The 25,716-nt window shown below is 41.6% G+C and overlaps 1 protein-coding gene across 1 annotated transcript; it reads left to right on the plus strand.

Annotated features, from left to right (window-relative positions):
- Window positions 1-5,509: 5,509 nt before the first annotated feature.
- LOC136180396 (mitochondrial glycine transporter B-like) lies at window positions 5,510-8,882 on the plus strand. The gene is made up of 4 exons (XM_065959774.1): window positions 5,510-5,737; window positions 5,929-6,097; window positions 6,953-7,116; window positions 7,203-8,882. The coding sequence occupies exons 1-4, from the start codon at window positions 5,525-5,527 to the stop codon at window positions 7,323-7,325; spliced, it is 669 nt and encodes a 222-aa protein (XP_065815846.1). The 5' UTR covers window positions 5,510-5,524; the 3' UTR covers window positions 7,326-8,882.
- Window positions 8,883-25,716: the final 16,834 nt, after the last annotated feature.

Below are 25,716 nucleotides of genomic sequence, written 5' to 3' on the forward strand. Positions count from 1 at the left end.
AAGCAGACTAGCAGAAGAGTTTAACAGCCTCTATGGTTCTGCAAGAAGTCTAGTTCATGTTTATATTGTTCTTCTTTCTGTCTTCAAGGAAATCAATGCCCAAAGGAAACAACAGTCCAGACTCTGATTCCAGCTCCGGTGAGGTTCTGCACACAAATTGGCTGTCTGATTTGTTTAATGTGTAATTACCACACAACACCAAATCAGTACATTGAATTATTATTTTTTTAGCCAAATACTGAAGCTACTTCTGCATATTTGTCATGAAGCACAAGAATCCAACTGACTGCAGTTTCTGCTCACACTGCTGAAATCATGTCTCACTGTTTAAGTTTCACAGTTGTACAGTTGTACTGTGAGTATCTGTAACTTAAGAAATCAACAGGAGACACTGTGGTGCAGTGTGTGGTAAAATCATTACATTCATGTACAAATGAACACAATACTTTTCTGCAGGATTGTTTTCTTATTCCTTATCAGCAGTTGCAGTATCCTGTTTTACCACTTTAACTTCATCATCACACCTCATCATATTGGACCGCCTGCACTTGATGCTTTTGTGAATAAGAATGGTCAAAAGACGTTTCACACGCGCCCTTTCTGTGACACGCTGAGAGCCTTAAGCAGAACGCCTGAGTTAACAGACAAAGTTCATAATCAGCTCATGCTATCAGATATCTTTATCTGGGGCTTCTGGCTTTGCTGAACCAGCTTTCTCAAAGGAAGCCTGGATATGTTGAACTTGCTTCAGATACAACAACTGACCCAAATACTGATCAATAACTTAAACAACAGCCAAATACTGCCACCTAGTGTCTAAAGTGAGTTTTGTCTAAACTAAATGTGTTGAAGTGTTTGCGCTTCAGAAATAAAAGTTTTCATGGCTAACAAAAACCAGTATGAACCGGTTCTGCTCATCTGTCTGTCCCTGTCTATAGGTACACTGACTTGAAGAGAGAGGACAATTGGCTTCCATGTACAAGACACACAAGAATCACTCTATCAGGTAAAGTGATAGAAGGTGGAGTCCTACATACTCATACTAAGTAATCCACAGTCCTTTCTAACACGGAGTTAATATAAACTCTATGTATATTAAAATATACAAGCCTCTGATTTCTGCCTCTCAGGTTGATTCTGCTGTTTCAGTTTTCACCTGTTAGCTCACATCCCTGGCTACTAAGTCATAGGCAAAAGTTAATTATTGTAATTTATGTCATGAAAATATTTAACATTAGTTTAATTTATCAGGCTGGCCCATGTGATGACAGTTTAAAATAATCTTCAATAGAAAGTGTCAGGAACACATAAATTCATAAAGCTGATCATATTATTGGATTCATCATGTCTTATTATATATTTGTTTTTCCTCTTAAATAGTTATCCTGTCTTTAATAGGAAAACAAAAAACATGATCAGCTACTTTTTTATAAAGGCAAACTTTAGAAGCTGAAGTTTAGCAGAACCTGAGGACAGATCTGATTTCAGGTCTGAAGCATAAACATCACAGTCAAATTCATTATACTTTACATTTAACTCCATGATTGTTTTTTGCCCTCAGATTCAGATCCATCAGCAACCCCTGACAACATGGAGGACTCGTCCCCCGACAACGTGGAGGACTCGTCCCCCCACAACGTGGAGGACTCGTCCCCCCACAACGTGGAGGACTCGTCCCCCGACAACGTGGAGGACTCGTCCCCCGACAACGTGCAGGACTCGTCCCCCGACAACGTGGAGGACTCGTCCCCCGACAACGTGGAGGACTCGTCCCCCGACAACGTGCAGGACTCGTCCCCCGACAACGTGGAGGACTCGTCCCCCGACAACGTGGAGGACTCGTCCCCTGAGTGTTTCCTGTCCTCTCTCGATGGTCTTCTTCTCTTCAGTTATTAACTCTTGAAAACAGCAGCACAACATGCCAGACTGTTTGACAAGTGTGTGATTGAATAAATGGAAATGGAATCTCATGCGTATCTTGCTATGCTTATTGGCTTTAAATGTTTAATATTAAATAAGTTTGAAGGCCATTTATCTCAGACGAGTCCGGCTGTGACAAGCTGAGCTCGTCTGTTAGCTTTGCTGTTGCTAAATTATTTTACTGTGACCAACACGTTGTAGTGCTCCAGTTAATCAGAAACAGTCATATCAGATTTTTTAAAAGTTTATTTAAACATTTTATGAAAAAAAATTCTTCAATAAACAACTCCTGGCTTCATGAACCATGTGGAAAATAAGTAAGAGAGACCATCAGGTCAAACTGCTGGGACATAGGAGAAAGTATAAAACATAATTTAACAAAGGAATCCAAACAAAAATCAAATAAAGTAAAGAGATCCTGGATGATTGTTTGACTGTTAAAATATGATGGAAAAGCAAATCCAACACAACCCTCCAGCATCTGGAAACACAGGGCAACATCATGTAGAGAAAAATAAATTAAATATTGACCTGGATCTCTGTGTTTTATCTGAGGATGACTATGGTAGCCTTCTGACTGTTCACTGTCACAAAGCTCCAGACTCTGTCCACCTTCTTCAGACGTCGATCAGCTCCTCTGGGTGACGGCAGAGAGGACTCTTCATCTGGGAGAGCTGCTGGTGTAAGGTCATTTCTCCCACAGTGGATGAGCAGGGCATCGGGCACAGGTGAAAAAAGGAGGAGGTTCCTTCAAACTCTGTGACCCCAGCCTGACCTCTGTAACAGGTGTGCAGATGAACAGGTGTGCAGATGAACAGGTGTGCAGATGAACAGGTGTGCAGATGAAGGTTGAAATTAGTCATTTTTAGGTTCAGTTCATTTTAAAATGGGAAAGAAAACATCACCTTTCTATTTAACATTTAGCTGGTGTATGACTCTGTGATTTTTATTTTATTTTGAAGACTGTATTGTTAACAATATCTTGTTTTGACAATCCTCTTTATGAAACTTAAAACGAAATCACAGGATATATAACTTTTAACAGATGATTTTAACTTACACTTCACCTCTGTGGAAGATGTCAGACCAGCTGCTTTTATCTCTTCTTTGCCTAAATGAAGATACAAAAAACAATTGATTTACTGTTCATTTAAATATATTAGAAAAGCAGACATGACTCACATTGCAGACTATCAGTTTCTAACAGAATACAACATATCTTACCACCTGTAGTCTACGGTCTGTGGTGCTAATATAGAACGATTTCAGCAAAAACAGAGGACCCAGCAGCCCTTGTATTTTCAATAATGATCAAAATAAAGGGATTTTTAAAAATACAGTGTGTTTAAATATTAGGCCTTGAATACGGTGGTTGGTTGTACTTACACATTTCTTCATAAGATGGCAGCACATCTTTACCTGTCAGTGCGTCTGTGTGTCATTTTGTGTATTAGACTTTTCATCTCTGTAAAGTCTATAATAAAATATCGGTAAACTTTAAATCTGTCCACCACGTTGTGTCTACTGGGACTATCGGCTGTGTGAAATGTAGTTTATATAACCTACCTACTCAACCGTTCTGGAGGACCTAGATCGAATGAATGCAACATACCGAGGAACGTGTGCATCTGGCTGTGCGCTGGATAAATCGTTACCCCTACACCCTTTTTTTTTCATCTGACACTGTGGTCTTGTCCCGTCTCGCAGTATAATGGCTTTGCAAGACAATTTTACCATTTCCATAAACTGTGCTTGTGATTTTGTACTGGAGGACTCTAAGAAAGATACCTCCTCCAAATCACTTAAACAGAGGTGTCTTATTGTTCTGTTGCTGCTGATTTCAGGGAATGTGCAACCCAATCCAGGTCCAGATTCTGCTAGAAATTTTAACACTCCTGCTGACTTTAAATCAAGGTCTGGTCTTGGTTTCATCTATCTGAATGTACGCAGTTTAATAGCTAAAATGGACATGATTCGTATCTGGGCGAACTCAACAGATGCTGATGTAATTGTTCTATCTGAAACTTGGTTGAAATCTGTTCTGAACAAGGATATTAGTATCGATGGTTATAATATATTTAGGACTGACCGGCCCAAAGGGGGAGGGGATATTGCGATTTATATAAAAAGCAAGTTTCATGCAAATGTGCTTCTCTCCAAGTCAGAGAGTAAGCCGTTTGAATTGTTGGCTCTTGATCTTGAGATATTGAAATCTCTCCATATAACTGTTGTTGGTTGCTATAGGACACCTTCAGCTGTCAGCAGTGCACTATCCACCCTGATGCAGCTTTTAACAGAATTGAAGTTTAATGAAATTGTCATTATTGGAGATTTTAACTGGAACTGGTTAAAACCAGTATCTGATGATTTTAAAGCTTACTGTGACTCTCTAAACCTCTTTCAAATTGTCAATAGCCCCACTAGACCCAATCTTAAACATCTAGAAAAATCATCTCTAATAGATCTTGTTCTAACAAACACTCCTCGTAAATACACAACCGCTTCTGTTTTTGCAAATGACATTAGTGACCATCGTGTTATTGCCTCAGTGAGAAATACAAAAGGGGTTTTTTCAAGACTTGTTTAATTTTAACTGGCAGAAAACGCATCATATTCCTGATGTTGAAAGTGCATGGAAATTCTTTTATGATGGTTTCACAAAAATTGTGGACAAGCACGCTCCCCTCAGAAAGTACAGAGTTAAAGGCCGAAATAATGTATGGTTCACTCCAGATTTATCTAACTCACTTCATGAGCAAAATATAGCATGGGCAAAAGCCAGGAGATCAGGTCTGGATTTGGACTGGCTGCTTTACAGGCAGATGCACAATGCTCTCACAGTTGCAATTAGGAAAGCCAAAGCTGATCATTTCCTCACAGAAACCTCAAGCAACCTAAACAATCCCTTGAAATTCTGGAAGACAATTAAATCCCTGGCTGGAAATAAAAATGGAATTGAGCTTCCTCCATGCATTGTTAAGGACTCACTTAAAGTCACTGATAAGTCCAAAATGCTTGGTGTCTTTAATGAACATTTTATAGCCTCTGGCTCCTTGTTTGACTCTTTTAGCAATAGGCATATAAATTCCCCTACTGTTTTTTCTGACTGTCATGTTACAGGTAGTCAATCCTTCAGTTTTCAAGTCATTAGTCGAGGAGTTTGAGGGCTGAGACTGCTCAGAAGTGCGTAAAAAAGTCTGAAATATACTTGGGCGACCCTCTCCAGTATTTTGAGAAACACTGACGTGGTATTGAAAATTGAATCGAATAGATTTTGACATCCTTCACTTCGTCTGTCAGATTAAATAAGTGTTTCTTCTCTTTTAGACTCTAAGAGCCGGACAGACACTCGGAAAATGTTGTACAGACTAGTGTTGCAGTACCTGAAATCAGTCTTGGTCTCGAGAAAACGTTTTTTTAAAGGTCTCAGAATCAGAATCAAAATCATTTTGACTCGGTCTCAGACTGGGCGGACTTTATTATGAAACCAAACAAATAGCTTCCCATCCGTATAAAGCTTAAAAATGATTTCGTTTTTTTAAGTGTTGAATATTTAAAGGTTTAATAAGACTTTGAATCATCACATTAAGCTGAAATTAGAGATATGTGTGCTTCTTCTTGTGTTTTTCTCTCACAGTCGTTTGTGCGCTGCATCCCCGGGGTGGGGATCTACTTCAGCACCTTCTACTCCCTGAAGCAGCACTTCTTCCTGGACCAGGCGCCCAACGCCGGGGAGGCCGTTCTGCTCGGAGCGGGCGCCAGAACCGTGGCCGGCGTCTCCATGCTGCCGTTCACTGTCATCAAGACCCGCTTTGAGGTGAGCCTGACTTTCTTTACACACATTTGTTTTCAGTATATTGATGATAAATGTCCGCTGTGTTGAGGACTATAACCTCCACACATCGACTGTGATAAACTTGTAGAATAATCACCACAAAAGGAGCATTTAAACCAAAGTATGTAGCTTTGTGTTTCGAGGTGAACTTGGCATGTTTGATGGCGTTTCAGAGCGGCTGTTACAACTACGTGAGCGTGGCCGGCGCCCTGAGGAGCGTGTACGAGACGGAGGGACTCAGGGCTCTGTTCTCGGGCCTGACCGCAACGCTGCTCCGGGACGCTCCGTTCTCCGGCATCTACGTCATGTTCTACAGCCAGGCCAAGAAGACGCTGCCTCAAGGTGAGAGACGCACCCACCTCAGCCAATCACAGCTGAGATCATCAAAATGTACAGGAAGCTTTTTTAAATTCATGACACGATCAAATATTGAGTAATTATCAGGAATTTAACTCTTTAAATGCCAGTTTGATAACATGATTCTGGCATTTAAAGAGTTAAATTTCTGATAATTATTCAATATTTGATATTTTTGAGCAGGGCTGGAGTTGTTTAAGAGATAAGAGAGAAAAGAAATATGAATCTCTTCTATTTTTATATCAGTTTTTTGTTCGCCCTCCAGTGTCCAAACAGGGAACTACATTTTAAATCTGATGCTACACAAAAACTAACAATGCATCAAAGTCAATATTTTTACTGATGACTGAAAATCCCCCAGACACCAAATATTTTTCGTATAGAAAATAACTAATTTTTGTGTTTTTTTTTTTCATAAATAACAACAGTGACATCATGTAATCAAACTGGCATTTAAAGAGTTAAATTCCTAAAAATGATTGAATGTTTGGTAGTTTTGAGCAGGGCTGAAGTTGTTTAAGAGATGTATGCAGAAAAAAGTAGGAAAATTTTCAATTTGTTCTATTTTTATATCAGATTTTTGGAAATGGACATTTTTGTCCTTAGTGACTTAAGAGGGTCGTAAATTAAACTGATGACTGAGGGTTAAACACAACGATTGGGAGGTCAAAGGTTAGGCTACATGTGACCAAAACAAAAGATGAGGAGAATACAAAATGCTTCAGCACTGTCTGAAATGTTGCCAAATTCTGCGGCACCTCCTGGTGACCAAACGGGCATCGAGGTCGTCTTTACACAATGAACAGGTGAATACTTGATTCCTGGTTTTCATTCTGTCAGAGGTCGCTTCGTCGGCCTACGCCCCGCTGGTCAACTTCGGCTGTGGGATGGTTGCCGGCGTCATGGCGTCATTGGTCACACAGCCTGCAGACGTGGTGAAGACCCACATTCAGATCAGCCCGTCCCACTGGAGCATGGCGGACGCTATCCGCTACATCTACAAGGTGAGTGTTGATTCCACACCGCATGTGATGCTCGTCGTAACATTCAAAAACAAATCTAACCCCTCTCTGTCCTCGCTCGCCCTCAGGAGAACGGCGTGGCTGGGTTTTTCCGCGGGGCCGTACCCAGGTCTCTGCGACGCACTCTCATGGCCGCCATGGCTTGGACTGTCTACGAACAGCTGATGGCTCGAATGGGCCTCAAATCCTGAAGAGCCGTGACGAGACCGAGACCGGATACGTCTGAGTTTGTGACTGACAGAAGTTTCTCACTGGAAGTCCTGAAAGTGAAAGTGAACGAGGGAGTCGAGGAGGAGCAGCAAAACCAAGAACTTAGAAAAGAGGAACCAGGTGTGTGTGTGTGTGTGTGTGTGTGTGTGTGTGTGTGTGTGTGTGTGTGTGTGTGTGTGTGTGTGTGTGTGTGTGTGTGTGTGTGTTGGTATTTAAATGTTTGTGTGTGTAAGTTTGCACCTGACACACACTCTTCTGTAAATCTTGGATTGGAGTGACGCTCCCTGCTGTGAAGTGATCTCATTCCTCCTCTCGTTTTTACATTTGGACGCTCTGACGTGTATCCAGCACTTTAAAAAAGGCCTTTCCCAGAGGGCCTGTAACCGTGACAACCCTGAGTTGTTTTTTTTTTTTTTAAATGCTGTGAAGAGAAATGGGACACTCTCCGAGCTGGTGTCCCGTCTGCTGAAGTAACCAAAAGGAGCTCTGCACATATTTATGATACGTGCTTTGGATTGAGCGATCTTTTCTTTAACGCCAACAACAAGCAGACTTTATTGTTTTCAGGCTCCGACAATCATGAGTGCTCACAGAGCGGCATTGTGGGTAGACAAAATCACAATAAAGCTGTTGTTGCCGTGCCAACTATGCTAATATAAAGTTTTTATGAAACTGGAGCAAGTTTAACTCTGCACAAGCACAACCAGATGTTCTTCTATTTGTGTTTTTATCGCTGTAAGGTCAGGGGGGTGTACTACGAAGCAGGTTGTTTGGGTTGTCAAGGTAACGTCAGGGTTAACTCTGGGCAACCGGTATGAAACTCTGCCTTCTGACGGGACGGGGCGCAGATGGCCTCAGATCATGCTTCATATTACAGAGGGTATAGTCCTCAAAGCAGGCGTCACGGGTTTGAATCCCACCTGCAGCTCCTCTCCCACATGTCATCTCTCTCTCTCTCTCTCTCTCCCTCTCTCGTGCTTATTATCCACTCTGTCCACTTTTCTTTCAAAATAAAGGCATGAATCGCCCCAAAATGTATTAATTAAACTGCCTTCTAATGGGGCGCAGATGGCCTAGCGATTAGATCGTGCCCCATGTTACAGAGGATAAAGTCCTCTAAGCGATCGACCCGGGTTTGAATCTGACCTGCAGCCAGTGTCTTTTTAAATGGCCGTAGTTTTTAAAATCATTTTTAATACCTTTTAATTCAATCGCTCATTAAATGAACAGAGATTATGTTGTTTTAAAACATGCACTCTTAAAAAGTGTTATTACTATTTTAACAACCGCAGTTCGTGATCCTGTATGCTTACAGGAAGCTGACTCCGCCTCTGATTTGTGAGCACGCTCATTAAGCTCCGAGTTAACTGACCACGTTGATAACCAGCTCTGTGTGATCTCATTTTTCAGCGTTGGTGAAGCCAGGTGACCAGGGTTTGTTGAACTTGCTTCATACTATACCCCCCAGGAGTTTTTATGAGTTATGTCTTTTAAAGGCCTTTTTTTAAAATAAAATAAAATGTACGATGTCAAAAACAGCGATGCCACGTTCATTAGTTCCTGTGTTTTAACTTAACGGGTGTTCTACACATTCATCTTACTAACAGGGTGACATGCTGTCATTGAGTTACCGCCTGTGATTTATTTAGAACACTGTCGGTATGTTTCACCAACATTTACCTTGTTTTAGAATGATTCTCCTGTGTTTATAAAAAGTTTTACTGAGTCATTGTTGACACTGGATGGATCTCGAAAGCTGCTTGTAAATATTGAAGAAAAAAAAACAAAATTATCAGCTGTATTTTTGTTTTGCTTGTAAAGTGCTCCGTTTGGTGTAGATTGTATTTATTTTTTGGAGTTATATTGATAATAGTTATAATAAAAGAAAGTATTCATAGAGTAAATACCAAACACAAGATCTCAGTAGCAGTGAAGCTTTAAAGGAGCAGTATGTAACTCTGACACCTAGTGGTTAAAATGGGTACTGCAGTCTAAATTGTAGAGAGCTGTCTCCTTTCCTCTCTAGAGTGGATGCTCACTCAGGTCACCATGTGGTGGACTCTGAAGCTTCAGTGTTTATCCAGCTCTGCATGGGTCTGTAAACCTTTCTGTGTTCTAACCTCTCTCCATTTTTCAAAAGCATCTCCAATATTGATCCTAGTTTGAGCACGTTTCTGCTCGTGGAGCTTATTAGAAACATGCAGAGGCTTTTTAGGTCGGGTACAATCACTTCTATCTGAACCACTTCTCTTGCCCGCTTCCATCGCTGCAACACCTGTTGGCCTGATAACTGCTCTCATATCTGGCAAACCGAGGGGTGTCCAAAACGGCCGTGTGGGGGCGCCTTAAAACCGCCTACCTTCTCTGGTCCAAACAAATCCAGAGCCTTCAGGAGCAGCAAGTTAGAAGGAGGACATACTGGCTGCTGCATTGTTGTCAGAGAAGCCAGCACTTCAACATAGCATGTTTCCTTAATGTCTGATCATATAGTAAGGTCACTTTAAAGTTCAGTAGATATCTTACATATTGCTCCTTTAAAGAAGTTAATGTCTGAAGAGAAACATCTCGTTCTCTGAAGTAAACACTATGAGGACAGTGTGCGCTCTAAAATGTGATTTGTGTTATAATGGAAGGTTTTATTACAAGAGGATAACTTGAGTTTTGTTTGCCTCAGTGTTTATGGTGAAACACAAACTGTGTCTAACTGTGCCCTACACGTACACGTGCCATAAATCACACCTGGAAGTCTCTTCACCCAAACACCACACTCCTGTAGTCGTTGCTCCTGTGTTACTGCGACTTTATATTGTACGTGCTCATTGTTATTGTAGGTATTCGGTCTGTTCAGGTGTTTGCTCAGACGGATGCTGTTCCTGTTCCCGCCTGGTTTTTAATGTCAATAAAGTTTGTGATTTAAAAAAAAAAACATCTAATTTTTGACTTTTTGAACGAGTTCAAATTCAGATTAGGTTTTGATTTATTTCTGTTAGAGTTACCATGATACCAGATTTTACCCTTCATGACATCACAAAGGGCAGTAGCCCCTCCCCCAGGTGGGTGACACTCCCACAGCTAGGTGTTTGTTCTGCCCTCTGAGTCTGCCTTCTCAATGTAAACAATAGGACATGGAGTGAGAAAGCCAGACACCCAAACCCTTCCAGAGAGGGGGCGTGGTCAGACACAGCTCATTTACATATTTAAAGGCACAGACACAGAAACAGCCTGTTCTGAGCAGGGCTGAAATAGAGGGGTTTATAGACATGATTAAATCGAAGAAGAAGAAGAAGATATACTTTATTAATCCTGTGAGGGGAAATTCAATTTTTACACTGTAATTTATTTGTTTATTTGGATCCCCATTAGCAACTACTCTTCCTGTGGTCCACTCATACAAACATGAATTTCATAAGCCACACAAATTAAATTATTGAAAGTCCAAGACGGAACATAAAAATACAAAAATAGAATAAATGACAGCACACTAACAGGCAAAGTACAAATCAAAAACATCAAGAACCTATTGCAAGTCAAAAAGGAAATCTCTCATATGTTCACGTTATATCTATGCAATCAATAAAATACAGTGTTGGACAAATCTTATAATTATTGTTCCTACTTAAACAATGCAGAGTAAAGGCCCTGACACACCAAGGAGATCGTCTGCAAAATCTGATGGAAGATCATTCCACATCTTCATGCCTCGATGCATAACAGTACGTTGTCTTACGTTAGTGTTTGAGGGTGGAAGTGTAAAACAACTTCTTGAAGCATGCCTAGTGTTAAAATCATGACCATTACAACTAAAAAACAATTGACGAAACAAAATATTTGGCATTTTAGACGTTGAAATATTACTAAAGAAGCAAAGTTAACATCAAAAACCTGCTCACTCATGATGAACAAGAGCGTAGCGCCTGCTGCAGTTCAGAGAGCTTATTGGATAACGAGCCAAAATGCCCTTCTCTGCCCCGGTGCTTTTATTGTGAAGTGCTGCGTCACCTACATGAATTTCTGGAGTGATGCTCGAGTGAAGACGGTGATGACATGTCAAAAAAGTTTCTGTTAATTGTAGATTTTTATACAGACACGTGTGTAATTTTGAGATTTCTAATAAATCATCTTAAGAACTCGGCTCTATTGACATGGCAAAAATCTGATGGTTTAGTTTTTTTTCAATAAAATAGATTTTTTTTACGAATGAATGGAAGTTAAAACAAATTATTCACTGTGCCCACCTCTGTTAAAACATTAATAACATGACAGATTCAATAGCAGATGAAGTGGAGTTTTTCCACACAGTCCCAGTTCTCCCAGTGTCCCTCTTTGGTTAGAGCTCCGCAGCGTTTCCTGAGAGGACACTGGTGCTCCTGGTCTCCTTCGGGCCAGGCCTCGTACACCAGAGGGTCACCGTTCACCCACAGCCAGCGATCACCAAAGAAACGCAGGCCGATCCACACCCGCTCTGTGATGTGGTCGTGCTGGATCTCGCTCAGGGCCAGGCGCTGCTCGGTCTCAGAGTTCAGGCTGGTGAGGTCAGTGTGAGTTTCTCTGCAGTGCTCCAGAGCCTCCTCCCAGGTCTTCTTCACGTCATCCACCATCAGGTTGAAGCAGAAAAAGGGAATTTCTCTATCTGATCTGACACCATGCCACCCTTTTCGGTCACAATGCCAGTAAGTCGCAGCAAATGTCTCATTGTCCAGAGGTTCTCCATCAGCCCATGTTTGTATATTTGTTGCGAGTTCTTCTCCAGTCCACCTCCACTTTTGTTCCTTGTCTCTGTAGAGGCCGATCCAGGCCAACTTTGTCATTTTGGAATTCAATTTGTCCATTGTTGCATTTTTCAGTCTCTCTTGATCCAATGGTGTAGTGAAAGGGGAAAGATCAGTGTATTTATCTTTGCAGTAGTCTCGAGCTTCTTGCCATCGCTTTGGAATATCCACATATACATGCTTTCCAAACTGTGCTGACACAGTAACAATTAAAAGCATGCTCAAAACGACAATCTGCATGGTGCTGAATTTTACAGATAATTGCGAGGAAGCGTTCAAAGCGTCTTCTGTTACAGGTGAGGCTCGGGTTCCACTGCGACGGCTCCCTCCTCTGTTGCCTCCTCATATATATGCTAGTGTACGTCTGTGATGTCACAGATGTCACCTTCACTCACATCCTCAACTTTGCTTTGCAAATGTATTTTCATTTCACCTTGATCTAGTTAATGTGATGCACCTGCTGTTAAAACTCAACACTTTATCCTCCCAACATGAAAGAAGTGATTAGATTGATTGTCAAGACATTTTTAAAGTGTAAAAGTTAAAAACAATATAAATTAGTTTTGCCCCGGGCTGCACAGTGGTGCGGTGGTTAGAGTTATTGCCTCACAGCAAGGCCTCATCTGCTGACAGGAGTCTCTCTGTGTGGAGTCTGCATTTTCTCCCCGGGCATGTGTGGGTTCCCTCCGAGTACTCCAGCTTCCTCCCACAGTCCAAAGACATGCTCGTTATGTTAACTGGTGACTCTACATTACCCCTAGTGTGAATGTGAGTGTGGCTGGGAATAGCGCTATTGATAATGGATGGACAGTTTTTCCCTTCTGAGGAGAACAAAGAGATTGGATTCCTCCTGATAGCAGGCCACTTTGTATAACTTTCTGAATATTATAAGGCGTTTCTGTTATTAATTCATTCAGAGTTGTGGTTTCTAATTCTTTACGATCTTCTCCTCACAATTAAGTTTTTAAGGGGCGCAACCCGTCTAGTCAACTCTGCTGCTTTTCCCAAGAATGCATGTTCCTTAAAAATGAGGCACCATTTAAAAGGGAAATAAACAGGCTTTCCAACAGTATATGATGTATTGCCAAGAAGCATTGTTACAACAAATTAATCTACCAAACACAAATGTCCTTACTTTTTGTGACATGTTGTAACGCTTTGTTCTGCACCTTGCGACTAAAAACCTCTGTGTGCTGCAATCACAAATCAGCTCATCCTGACTCCTTGCAGGTAAAAAGTTGGGGTTCAGTCTAGGTGAAATATTTGGACCTTCGTGTTCTCACATGCGGCTCAACTCAAGGAGTTTTGTGCATGTGTGGAAACATCATTAATGATGTAGTTTCGTGACCCAGGATGGTTTCAACAGAGTCACAGGTGGCGGCAACGTGATGGGATTATGGAGCCGCGCTTGACTTCCAAAAGTAAAATGAACCATGACGCTGGACTTACTAACTTTGCAAGTCTCCTACTGAAGTCAGTGAAGCCGTCAAGTATTTCCCTAAACAATTTTGCTTAGTTAAATTTCCATTTGACCTTCATAGGTGAAGAAAGTCTGATGTTTTTCTTCATATGCTCACAGGTCATGTTGAGGTTCCCTACAGACACACCTGGTATGAAAAACCCATCTGTGTTTGTGTCTCCTGTGTCTGGAGGTTATCTGGAGAAGAATAAATAATGCTTGCTGTGCAAATGCATCAAAACCTGACTCTGACCAGGGGCCTGAACTACGAAGCAGGATTTGGAGATAGCGAGGTCACTTTAGGGTTAACCCTTGGTTTTCAATCCTACGAAGGTCGTCCACTTCTTACCTAGTTATATCGCCATGGTAACTTATGCGTCACATCTAACCTGCTCCGGAACAGATTATGTTGGAGATTAGAGATCAACCTGTGAAAATCTCCGCCCACTGATTTATCAGCTCCCTTGATCGTGGAGCTCCCGGAGCTGATTGAGAATAATATAATAACATTAAAGTCCGTAAAGTTAATGATTACTTTTTTACTGATATCATCCTTCAATAGAGACTAAAAAAAAGCACAGTAGCATTTTAGTTGTGTTTTCGTGTCCTACCTCTCTGGGCGATCTTTTAGAGTGTCGTGGAAGGGAGAAGTGTCCAAAGCGCACAGTTTATCCACAGGGGTACCCCAAGGGTCAATGCTTGGTCCCCTTCTTTTCTCCATATACTTAAGCTCACTTGGTTCAATAATCCTCTCTCATAGCTTCTCATACCACTGCTATGCTGACGATACCCAGCTCTTCCTGTCATTCCCGCCAGACAATGTTACAGTCGCTGCAAGAATCTCATCAATATCCAGCTTGGAACAATCTAACTCATGCCCACAAAGTCTACCTGGAACCTGGGTGTCATGATTGATGACCAGCTAACTTTTAAGGTTCAAGTAGCCTCGATTGCCCGGTCATGTCGATTTGCCCTGTACAACATCAGGAGGATCAGACCTTACCTGTCAGAACACGCTACACAGCTCCTGGTACAGGCTCTTATGATATCACGCATTGACTATTGCAACTCTCTACTGGCAGGTCTTCCTACATGTTGAGCCAGGATGTGTGAATATTTTGAGTGTAATTCTGATGCTGCCCACAAGGTGGAGCCTCCAGGGAATGCATTCAAACAATCAATGAAACTATCAATCAATCTTTATTTGTATAGCCCCAAGTTATAACAAATGTTGACACAGCCACACTCTGCTCTAACCCCTGGGAGGGGTGTTCCTGTTCGTGGTGGTGAGGGGTTCACTAGTCCTAAACAAGCAGAAACCTCAGGTGTGGGGCGCTGGTGGCCCATGTATGAAGGCTATGGTCCTCCGAGCAGGCGGACCAGGTTCAAATCCCATCTGTGGCTCCTTTCCCGCATGACATTCCCTACTCTCTCGTTTCCTGATTTCCAGCTCTATCCAATGTCCTATCTCTATAATAAAGGCACAAAAAGCCCAAGAATAAATCTTAAAAAAAAGAAACCTCAGGTGTTAGATAAAGGCAATATGCAAAAATTAGATGCAAAAAACAGGTGGAGGCCGGTCTTGAGACAAAGACGGATTTCCAGTACTACAACACCACTGATAGGGTTTAAGTTTTAGGACACAATCAAACATGTTAACATGTATACCTTTTACCTTTATCACACAACTGCTGGTTTTTGCGATTTGGATATTACACTTAGTTATATTGCATTTTTTAAATTATTTTTTAAGTAATTGTGCAGTACAGTTATTGGTTCATGTGGACAGGGTGGTTTCAAACTCCAGAACCTGAATTATTTTCCCGATCCGCCCTAAAGACGAAGTGATCGCGCGCATCTTCTGGATGAGGAGTTCAATTTGATGCTGGAGCAAAGTTTCTACAAACCATATGGAAGAAGAAAAACACCCAAAGAAAGAAAGACTATGTTGAGTGAAATAAGAGCTGTTGTCATGACGCTTATGACGGAGATTCAATAGCAGATGAAGTGGAGTTTTTCCTCACAGTCCCAGTTCCCCCAGTGTCCCTCTTTGGTTAGAGCTCCACAACGTTTCCTGAGAGGACACTGGTGCTCCTGGTCTCCTTCGGGCCAGGCCTCGTACACCAGAGGGTCACCGTTCACCCACAGCCAGCAATCACCAAGGAAACGCAGGCCGATCCACACCCACTCGGTGTGGATAAGAAACATTTGCATACAATTAAACATTACCTTATGCGTCGCCTCAAACTATTCAAATTATGTTCCAACAGAACAAACTATCTCAAGGTGGAGATTAAGAGATGCTGCAGCTTTGTCTATCTCGAGTGACAAACAAATCAGCAAAATAAAAAAAAGGCTGGTATAGTAACTTCATTTTGAAACTCACACTGACCATTTGTGTTCATTAATTCATTTTTATAGTTATATCACCTATTTTTGACATATGTTATATAAAGAGACTACAGGTGTTAAAACATTTAGCAAAGTAGCAGTGGCAAAGAAAAACTTCCTTTTAACAGGCAGGAACTTCGAGTAGAACCAGACTCATGTTGAGCAGCTTTCTGTCAGTCCGGGACTGCGATGAGCTTGGAAAAGTGGAAAAGATGGATATACAGAAATATAGAAATGGAAAGAGACAAACACATGCAGTCCAATTTTGGTGACATTCTGATCTTGTTTTGCAGAGATACATGTGATAAGTAGGAAGCGTTCCTTTCAGAGAAGCCTTCATTTTCACTATTTTCAGTTTTTGGTAAAATGACAAAGGAATAAAACCCAACTGACTTTCGGATGAAGGATTGATGTCGAAAGCCATCAAGTTGTATTTTATAAGGTCGACAAGACCATGCCATGAAAATGACGCCATTTTATCAATTTAAAGGACAGATGGTGGAGTTCCTCTAATATTTACTTGACTGCTTGTATCTCTATCCAAAGAGAACCAACACTTTGAGTCCATGTAATGCTCCTTGCTACATTTCTTGAGTTGTACAAACATCTAGAGTTTCTACTTTAAACTGCTGCTAGAGTGAAGACGGTGATGATATGTCAAAAAGTTTCTGTTAATTGTAGATTTTCATCCAGACACATGTGTACTTTTGAGATTTCTAATTCATCATCTTAAGAACTCGGATCTATTGACATGGCGAAAAACTGATGGATTATTTTTTTTTCCATAGAATAGATGTTTTTTACGAATGAATGGAAGTTAAAACAAATTATTCACTGTGCCCACCTCTGTTAAAACATTAATAACATGACAGATTCAATAGCAGATGAAGTGGACTTTTTCCTCACAGTCCCAGTTCTCCCAGTGTCCCTCTTTGGTTAGAGCTCCGCAGCGTTTCCTGAGAGGACACTGGTGCTCCTGGTCTCCTTCGGGCCAGGCCTCGTACACCAGAGGGTCACCGTTCACCCACAGCCAGTGATCACCAAGGAAACGCAGGCCGATCCACACCCGCTCTGTGATGTGGTCGTGCTGGATCTCGCTCAGGGCCAGGAGCCGCTCGGTCTCAGAGTTCAGGCTGGTGAGGTCAGTGTGAGTCTCTCTGCAGTGCTCCAGAGCCTCCTCCCAGGTCTTCTTCCCGTCATCCACCATCAGGTTGAAGCAGAAGAAACCGTAATCGAGAAGGGAAGAGTATAATCCATTTTCTTTCCAAATCATGTATCTGCCCACTGATGGGTTGAATGAGACATAATCTATTCTGGTAGCATTTGCTCCGCCTGACCACGACCACTTAGAAGGACTTTTCACATTCAGGTACAGGCCGATCCATCCCATGTTCAATCCTGGATTCTTCAAAAAATAAACGTCTGAACATTTGATACTCCACCTCATTGGAGATGGGAGACAGGTCGGTGTGGTGTTTCCTGCAGTATGCCTGAGCGTCCGGCCAGGTTTTGGAAAGATCTATGAAAACATGTTTTGCTGACAAACTGCTCACACTGATCAGAATGAGCGCTGTGAAGAGAATCCTCTCCATCCTGGTTCGGTGTGTTTCCGCGAGCAGTGAGAGCGGCGTTTTATCTTCTCTGTGTTGAACTCATAACAAGACAAAAGACAAAACATTTGCATGCATAATAAGATGACCTAAGACGTCCTCTCAAACGATTTAAATAATGTGCCTACAAAACAAATCTTCTCAAGGTCGATGTGACAAGGTGAACCTGAGCGACAAACAAGTCAGAACAATGAAGGACCTACAGACAATTTCAACGAAAATCTCAAGAAGTGTATGTGGAGAAAATGAGCAACCCCTCCTCCAAAAGTAGATATGATAAGTAAAGATAGAAAGGGTAAATAGATACAATTTATACATTTGTGTGTGCACACAAACTTTATGCCACCCTTGCATGAGTCAGAGCCCCGGTTGGGTCACCCCACTCAAAAGATTCTGGACACAGCCCTGCCATGAGGCATCAGTAAAAAATCTCCTGAGACGGATTTGTTTTCAAAGAACTTTATTTTCAACTTCACACACACAGCATTTATTATTCAGACAGGAAAATATTTGAGTGTCAGGTTCTCACTGTCCACATAATGCAGGAGTAAATAACTTTACTGAACTAAGAGACAGCTCACTCGTCGTCCTGTACTGCTTCTGACCAACTAAGATGATGCACAACCCACGTCTGCCGGGGAAGGATTGATTGAGAGGTGATTCGGCCAACAGCAATTCAGAGTAGGCGGGACTTAGCATCTGAAAGTCTGAACTAAACTAAGGCATATGTTAGAGCAATATACAAAAACAGAAGTGGAGATACATGAAAGGATGTGAGATCTTCTTCACAGTAGCATATCTATAACCTTATATAATAATATATACACTTTGAGAGTAAGAACTTGTACAAAAACAGTTGTTTACCTGGTTGCATAAAGACACAGATTGTCTTGTAAACAGGGGCGTGTCCAGACTTTTTTGACTGGGGTGGCCCGACTGGGACACTGACGTATTTATTTTACAATTTGAAGTCCAAACAAAAGAAAATAAATTACATTGATTTGAAACAATTACTACTAAAAGTCTTTGCAAAAAAGACCTAAAAGTTGGTGTTAAGATAAGCCCCGCCCCTGACAGGGCAAATAGCCAATTACAGTTTAGGATGTTTGAGGTGGCACCTGGGATGGCCTGTCAGATTTCTAAGAAAGGGCGGGGGGGGGGGGGGCATGCCACTTCTGGCCGCCCCTCTACTTGTAAAGCAGTTTACATTGGAAGCATTTCTTATTTTATAACCTCTGATTGTCTGAGAAACAGAAACAGGCTAACATGGATGAGTTTCCTTAAAGAGGCTTTTCATAAGAAAGGAACCTGAACTGTATTTTTAAATTATGATCCTTTATTTAAATCACTAGGTCTGATTGATGTCATGCTGATGTCGTGCTCCTGGTCTCCTTTGGGCCAGGCCTCGTACACCAGAGGGTCACCGTTCACCCACAGCCAGTGATCACCAAGGAAACGCAGGCCGATCCACACCCACTCGGTGTGGATAAGAAACGTTTGCATACAATTAAACATTACCTTACGCGTCTCCTCAAACTATTCAAATTATGTTCCAACAGAACAAACTATCTCAAGGTGGAGATTAAGAGATGCTGCAGCTTTGTCTATCTCGAGTGACAAACAAATCAGCAAAATAAAAAAAAGGCTGGTATAGTAACTTCATTTTGAAACTCACACTGACCATTTGTGTTCATTAATTCATTTTTATAGTTATATCACCTATTTTTGACATATGTTATATAAAGAGACTACATGTGTTAAAACATTTAGCAAAGTAGCAGTGGCAAAGAAAAACTTTCTTTTAACAGGCAGGAACTTCGAGTAGAACCAGACTCATGTTGAGCAGCTTTCTGTCAGTCCGGGACTGCGATGAGCTTGGAAAAGTGGAAAAGATGGATATACAGAAATATAGAAATGGAAAGAGACAAACACAAGCAGTCCAATTTTGGTGACATTCTGATCTTGTTTTGCAGAGATACATGTGATAAGTAGGAAGTGTTCCTTTCAGAGAAGCCTTCATTTTCACTATTTTCAGTTTTTGGTAAAATGACAAAGGAATAAAACCCAACTGACTTTCGGATGAAGGATTGATGTCGAAAGCCGTCAAGTTGTATTTTATAAGGTCGACAAGACCATGCCATGAAAATGACGGCATTTTATCAATTTAAAGGACAGATGGTGGAGTTCCTCTAATATTTACTTGACTGCTTGTATCTCTATCCAAAGAGAACCAACACTTTGAGTCCATGTAATGCTCCTTGCTCCATTTCTTGAGTTGTACAAACATCTAGAGTTTCTACTTTAAACTGCTGCTAGAGTGAAGACGGTGATGATATGTCAAAAAAGTTTCTGTTAATTGTAGATTTTCATCCAGACACGTGTGTACTTTTGAGATTTCTAAATCATCATCTTAAGAACTCGGATCTATTGACATGGCGAAAAACTGATGGATTTTTTTTTTTTTCGATAAAATTGATTTTTTACGAATGAATGGAAGTTAAAACAAATTATTCACTGTGCCCACCTCTGTTAAAACATTAATAACATGACAGATTCAATAGCAGATGAAGTGGACTTTTTCCTCACAGTCCCAGTTCTCCCAGTGTCCCTCTTTGGTTAGAGCTCCGCAGCGTTTCCTGAGAGGACACTGGTGCTCCTGGTCTCCTTCGGGCCAGGCCTCGTACACCAGAGGGTCACCGTTCACCCACAGCCAGTGATCACCAAAGAAACGCAGGCCGATCCACACCCGCTCTGTGATGTGGTCGTGCTGGATCTCGCTCAGGGCCAGGAGCCGCTCGGTCTCAGAGTTCAGGCTGGTGAGGTCAGTGTGAGTCTCTCTGCAGTGCTCCAGAGCCTCCTCCCAGGTCTTCTTCCCGTCATCCACCATCAGGTTGAAGCAGAAGAAACGGGCATCTTGCCTATAGGTATGGTAAAAACCATTCTTGTGCCCAGCCGTGTATCTGCCATGTGAGTCGAATGGAAATCTATCAGTTTTGGTAGCATTTGCTCCTCCTGACCACGACCACTTAGTGGGGCTTTTCTCATTGAAGTACAGGCCGATCCATCCTTCAAACCAAAACGAACTTTCAAAAAATAAACGTCTGAACATTTGATACTCCACCTCATTGGAGATGGGAGACAGGTCGGTGTGGTGTTTCCTGCAGTATGTCTGAGCGTCCGGCCAGGTTTTGGAAAGCTCTATGAAAACATGTTTTGCTGACAAACTGCTCACACTGATCAGAATGAGCGCTGTGAAGAGAATCCTCTCCATCCTGGTTCGGTGTGTTTCCGCGAGCAGTGAGAGCGGCGTTTTATCTTCTCTGTGTTGAACTCATAACAAGACAAAAGACAAAACATTTGCATGCATAATAAGATGACCTAAGACGTCCTCTCAAACGATTTAAATAATGTGCCTACAAAACAAATCTTCTCCAGGTCGATGTGACAAGGTGAACCTGAGAGACAAACAAGTCAGAACAATGAAGGACCTACAGACAATTTCAACGAAAATCTCAAGAAGTGTATGTGGAGAAAATGAGCAACCCCTCCTCCAAAAGTAGATATGATAAGTAAAGATAGAAAGGGTAAATAGATACAATTTATACATTTGTGTGTGCACACAAACTTTATGCCACCCTTGCATGAGTCAGAGCCCCGGTTGGGTCACCCCACTCAAAAGATTCTGGACACAGCCCTGCCATGGGGCATCAGTAAAAAATCTCCTGAGACGGATTTGTTTTCAAAGAACTTTATTTTCAACTTCACACACACAGCATTTATTATTCAGACAGGAAAATATTTGAGTGTCAGGTTCTCACTGTCCACATAATGCAGGAGTAAATAACTTTACTGAACTAAGAGACAGCTCACTCGTCGTCCTGTACTGCTTCTGACCAACTAAGATGATGCACAACCCACGTCTGCCGGGGAAGGATTGATTGAGAGGTGATTCGGCCAACAGCAATTCAGAGTAGGCGGGACTTAGCATCTGAAAGTCTGAACTAAACTAAGGCATATGTTAGAGCAATATAAAAAAACAGAAGTGGAGATACATGAAAGGATGTGAGATCTTCTTCACAGTAGCATATCTATAACTTTATATAATAATATATACACTTTGAGAGTAAGAAGTTGTACAAAAACAGTTGTTTACCTGGTTGCATAAAGACACAGATTGTCTTGTAAACAGGGGCGTGTCCAGACTTTTTTGACTGGGGTGGCCCGACTGGGACACTGACATATTTATTTTACAATTTGAAGTCCAAACAAAAGAAAATAAATTGCATTGATTTGAAACAATTACTACTAAAAGTCTTTGCAAAAAAGACCTAGAAGTTGGTGTTAAGATAAGCCCCGCCCCAAATAGCCAATTACAGTTTAGGATGTTTGAGGTGGCACCTGGGATGGCCTGTCAGATTTCTAAGGGGGGGGGGGGGGGCATGCCACTTCTGGCCGCCCCTCTACTTGTAAAGCAGTTTACATTGGCAGCATTTCTTATTTTATAACCTCTGATTGTCTGAGAAACAGAAACAGGCTAACGCGGATGAGTTTCCTTAAAGAGGCTTTTCACAAGAAAGGAACCTGAACTGTATTTTTAAAGTATGATCCTTTATTTAAATCACTAGGTCTGATTGATGTCATCTTCATAACCCATCAACATTGTCATCCTACTCTCACTGTTATTGACTTATCAGACTTTAACCAAAAAAACAACACATCACATCTGATTACATGATAGCGCTAAAGATATCATATTTGAGTATGTTAACGATATAAAGCTGGAAAACCAATCTGGAAAGTTTGAATCATTGAGGACATATCATTTTCTGAGATAGTATGTTTCAGCAATGACTTCCATAGACTTCCTTATTAAAAAAAAAAAAAAAAAGTAATAACACACATTTTCAGTTCAATTTGATGTTGGAACCAAATTTCTACAAATCATTTGGGATAAGAAAAACACCAACAAAATAAAGAAAGAATATAATGAGTGAAGATAAGAGCTGTTTCTGGCTATGACGCTAATGACTGAGATTCAATAGCAGATGAAGTGGAGTTTTTCCTCACAGTCCCAGTTCTCCCAGTGTCCCTCTTTGGTTAGAGCTCCGCAGCGTTTCCTGAGAGGACACTGGTGCTCCTGGTCTCCTTCGGGCCAGGCCTCGTACACCAGAGGGTCACCGTCCACCCACAGCCAGCGATCACCAAGGAAACGCAGGCCGATCCACACCCGCTTGGTGATGCGGTCATGCTGGATCTCGCTCAGGGCCAGGAGCCGCTCGGTCTCAGAGTTCAGGCTGGTGAGGTTAGTGTGAGTCTCTCTGCAGTGCTCCAGAGCCTCCTCCCAGGTCTTCTTCACCTCATCCACCATCAGGTTGAAGCAGAAGAAACCGTAATCGAGAAGGGAAGAGTATAATCCATTTTCTTTCCAAATCATGTATCTGCCCACTGATGGGTTGAATGAGACATAATCTATTCTGGTAGCATTTGCTCCGCCTGACCACGACCACTGAGAAGGACTTTTCACATTCAGGTACAGGCCGATCCATCCCATGTTCAATCCTGGATTCTTCAAAAAATAAACGTCTGAACATTTGATACTCCACCTCATTGGAGATGGGAGACAGGTCGGTGTGGTGTTTCCTGCAGTATGTCTGAGCGTCCGGCCAGGTTTTGGAAAGATCTATGAAAACATGTTTTGCTGACAAACTGCTCACACTGATCAGAATGAGCGCTGTGAAGAGAATCCTCTCCATCCTGGTTCGGTGTGTTTCCGCGAGCAGTGAGAGCGGCGTTTTATCTTCTCTGTGTTGAACTCATAACAAGACAAAAGACAAAACATTTGCATGCATAATAAGATGACCTAAGACGTCCTCTCAAACGATTTAAATAATGTGCCTACAAAACAAATCTTCTCAAGGTCGATGTGACAAGGTGAACCTGAGCGACAAACAAGTCAGAACAATGAAGGACCTACAGACAATTTCAACGAAAATCTCAAGAAGTGTATGTAGAGAAAATGAGCAACCCCTCCTCCAAAAGTAGATATGATAAGTAAAGATAGAAAGGGTAAATAGATACAATTTATACATTTGTGTGTGCACACAAACTTTATGCCACCCTTGCATGAGTCAGAGCCCCGGTTGGTTCACCCCACTCAAAAGATTCTGGACACAGCCCTGCCATGAGGCATCAGTAAAAAATCTCCTGAGACGGATTTGTTTTCAAAGAACTTTATTTTCAACTTCACACACACAGCATTTATTATTCAGACAGGAAAATATTTGAGTGTCAGGTTCTCACTGTCCACATAATGCAGGAGTAAATAACTTTACTGAACTAAGAGACAGCTCACTCGTCGTCCTGTACTGCTTCTGACCAACTAAGATGATGCACAACCCACGTCTGCCGGGGAAGGATTGATTGAGAGGTGATTCGGCCAACAGGAATTCAGAGTAGGCGGGACTTAGCATCTGAAAGTCTGAACTAAACTAAGGCATATGTTAGAGCAATATGAAAAAACAGAAGCGGAGATACATGAAAGGATGTGAGATCTTCTTCACAGTAGCATATCTATAACCTTATATAATAATATATACACTTTGAGAGTAAGAAGTTGTACAAAAACAGTTGTTTACCTGGTTGCATAAAGACACAGATTGTCTTGTAAACAGGGGCGTGTCCAGACTTTTTTGACTGGGGTGGCCCGACTGGGACACTGACGTATTTATTTTACAATTTGAAGTCCAAACAAAAGAAAATAAATTACATTGATTTGAAACAATTACTACTAAAAGTCTTTGCAAAAAAGACCTAAAAGTTGGTGTTAAGATAAGCCCCGCCCCTGACAGGGCAAATAGCCAATTACAGTTTAGGATGTTTGAGGTGGCACCTGGGATGGCCTGTCAGATTTCTAAGGCGGGGGGGGGGGGGGGGGGGGGGGGAGGGGGCATGCCACTTCTGGCCGCCCCTCTACTTGTAAAGCAGTTTACATTGGCAGCATTTCTTATTTTATAACCTCTGATTGTCTGAGAAACAGAAACAGGCTAACAAGGATGAGTTTCCTTAAAGAGGCTTTTCATAAGAAAGGAACCTGAACTGTATTTTTAAAGTATGATCCTTTATTTAAATCACTAGGTCTGATTGATGTCATGCTGATGTCGTGCTCCTGGTCTCCTTCGGGCCAGGCCTCGTACACCAGAGGGTCACCGTTCACCCACAGCCAGTGATCACCAAGGAAACGCAGGCCGATCCACACCCACTCGGTGTGGATAAGAAACGTTTGCATACAATTAAACATTACCTTACGCGTCTCCTCAAACTATTCAAATTATGTTCCAACAGAACAAACTATCTCAAGGTGGAGATTAAGAGATGCTGCAGCTTTGTCTATCTCGAGTGACAAACAAATCAGCAAAATAAAAAAAAGGCTGGTATAGTAACTTCATTTTGAAACTCACACTGACCATTTGTGTTCATTAATTCATTTTTATAGTTATATCACCTATTTATGACATATGTTATATAAAGAGACTACAGGTGTTAAAACATTTAGCAAAGTAGCAGTGGCAAAGAAAAACTTCCTTTTAACAGGCAGGAACTTCGAGTAGAACCAGACTCATGTTGAGCAGCTTTCTGTCAGTCCGGGACTGCGATGAGCTTGGAAAAGTGGAAAAGATGGATAGACAGAAATATAGAAATGGAAAGAGACAAACACATGCAGTCCAATTTTGGTGACACTCTGATCTTGTTTTGCAGAGATACATGTGATAAGTAGGAAGCGTTCCTTTCAGAGAAGCCTTCATTTTCACTATTTTCAGTTTTTGGTAAAATGACAAAGGAATAAAACCCAACTGACTTTCGGATGAAGGATTGATGTCGAAAGCCGTCAAGTTGTATTTTATAAGGTCGACAAGACCATGCCATGAAAATGACGGCATTTTATCAATTTAAAGGACAGATGGTGGAGTTCCTCTAATATTTACTTGACTGCTTGTATCTCTATCCAAAGAGAACCAACACTTTGAGTCCATGTAATGCTCCTTGCTACATTTCTTGAGTTGTACAAACATCTAGAGTTTCTACTTTAAACTGCTGCTAGAGTGAAGACGGTGATGATATGTCAAAAAAGTTTCTGTTAATTGTA

This window comes from Labrus bergylta, chromosome 1, assembly GCF_963930695.1.
Source record: "Labrus bergylta chromosome 1, fLabBer1.1, whole genome shotgun sequence".
Taxonomy (NCBI): Eukaryota; Metazoa; Chordata; class Actinopteri; order Labriformes; family Labridae; genus Labrus; species Labrus bergylta.

Bases quoted from the DNA above. Each gene is read 5' to 3' on its own strand.
- LOC136180396 (XM_065959774.1), top strand. From the start codon at position 5,525: ATGTGTGCTTCTTCTTGTGTTTTTCTCTCACAGTCGTTTGTGCGCTGC. The intron at 5,738-5,928 runs GTGAGCCTGACT...ATGGCGTTTCAG, and splicing joins TCATCAAGACCCGCTTTGAG to AGCGGCTGTTACAACTACGT. The intron at 7,117-7,202 runs GTGAGTGTTGAT...GCTCGCCCTCAG, and splicing joins CTATCCGCTACATCTACAAG to GAGAACGGCGTGGCTGGGTT.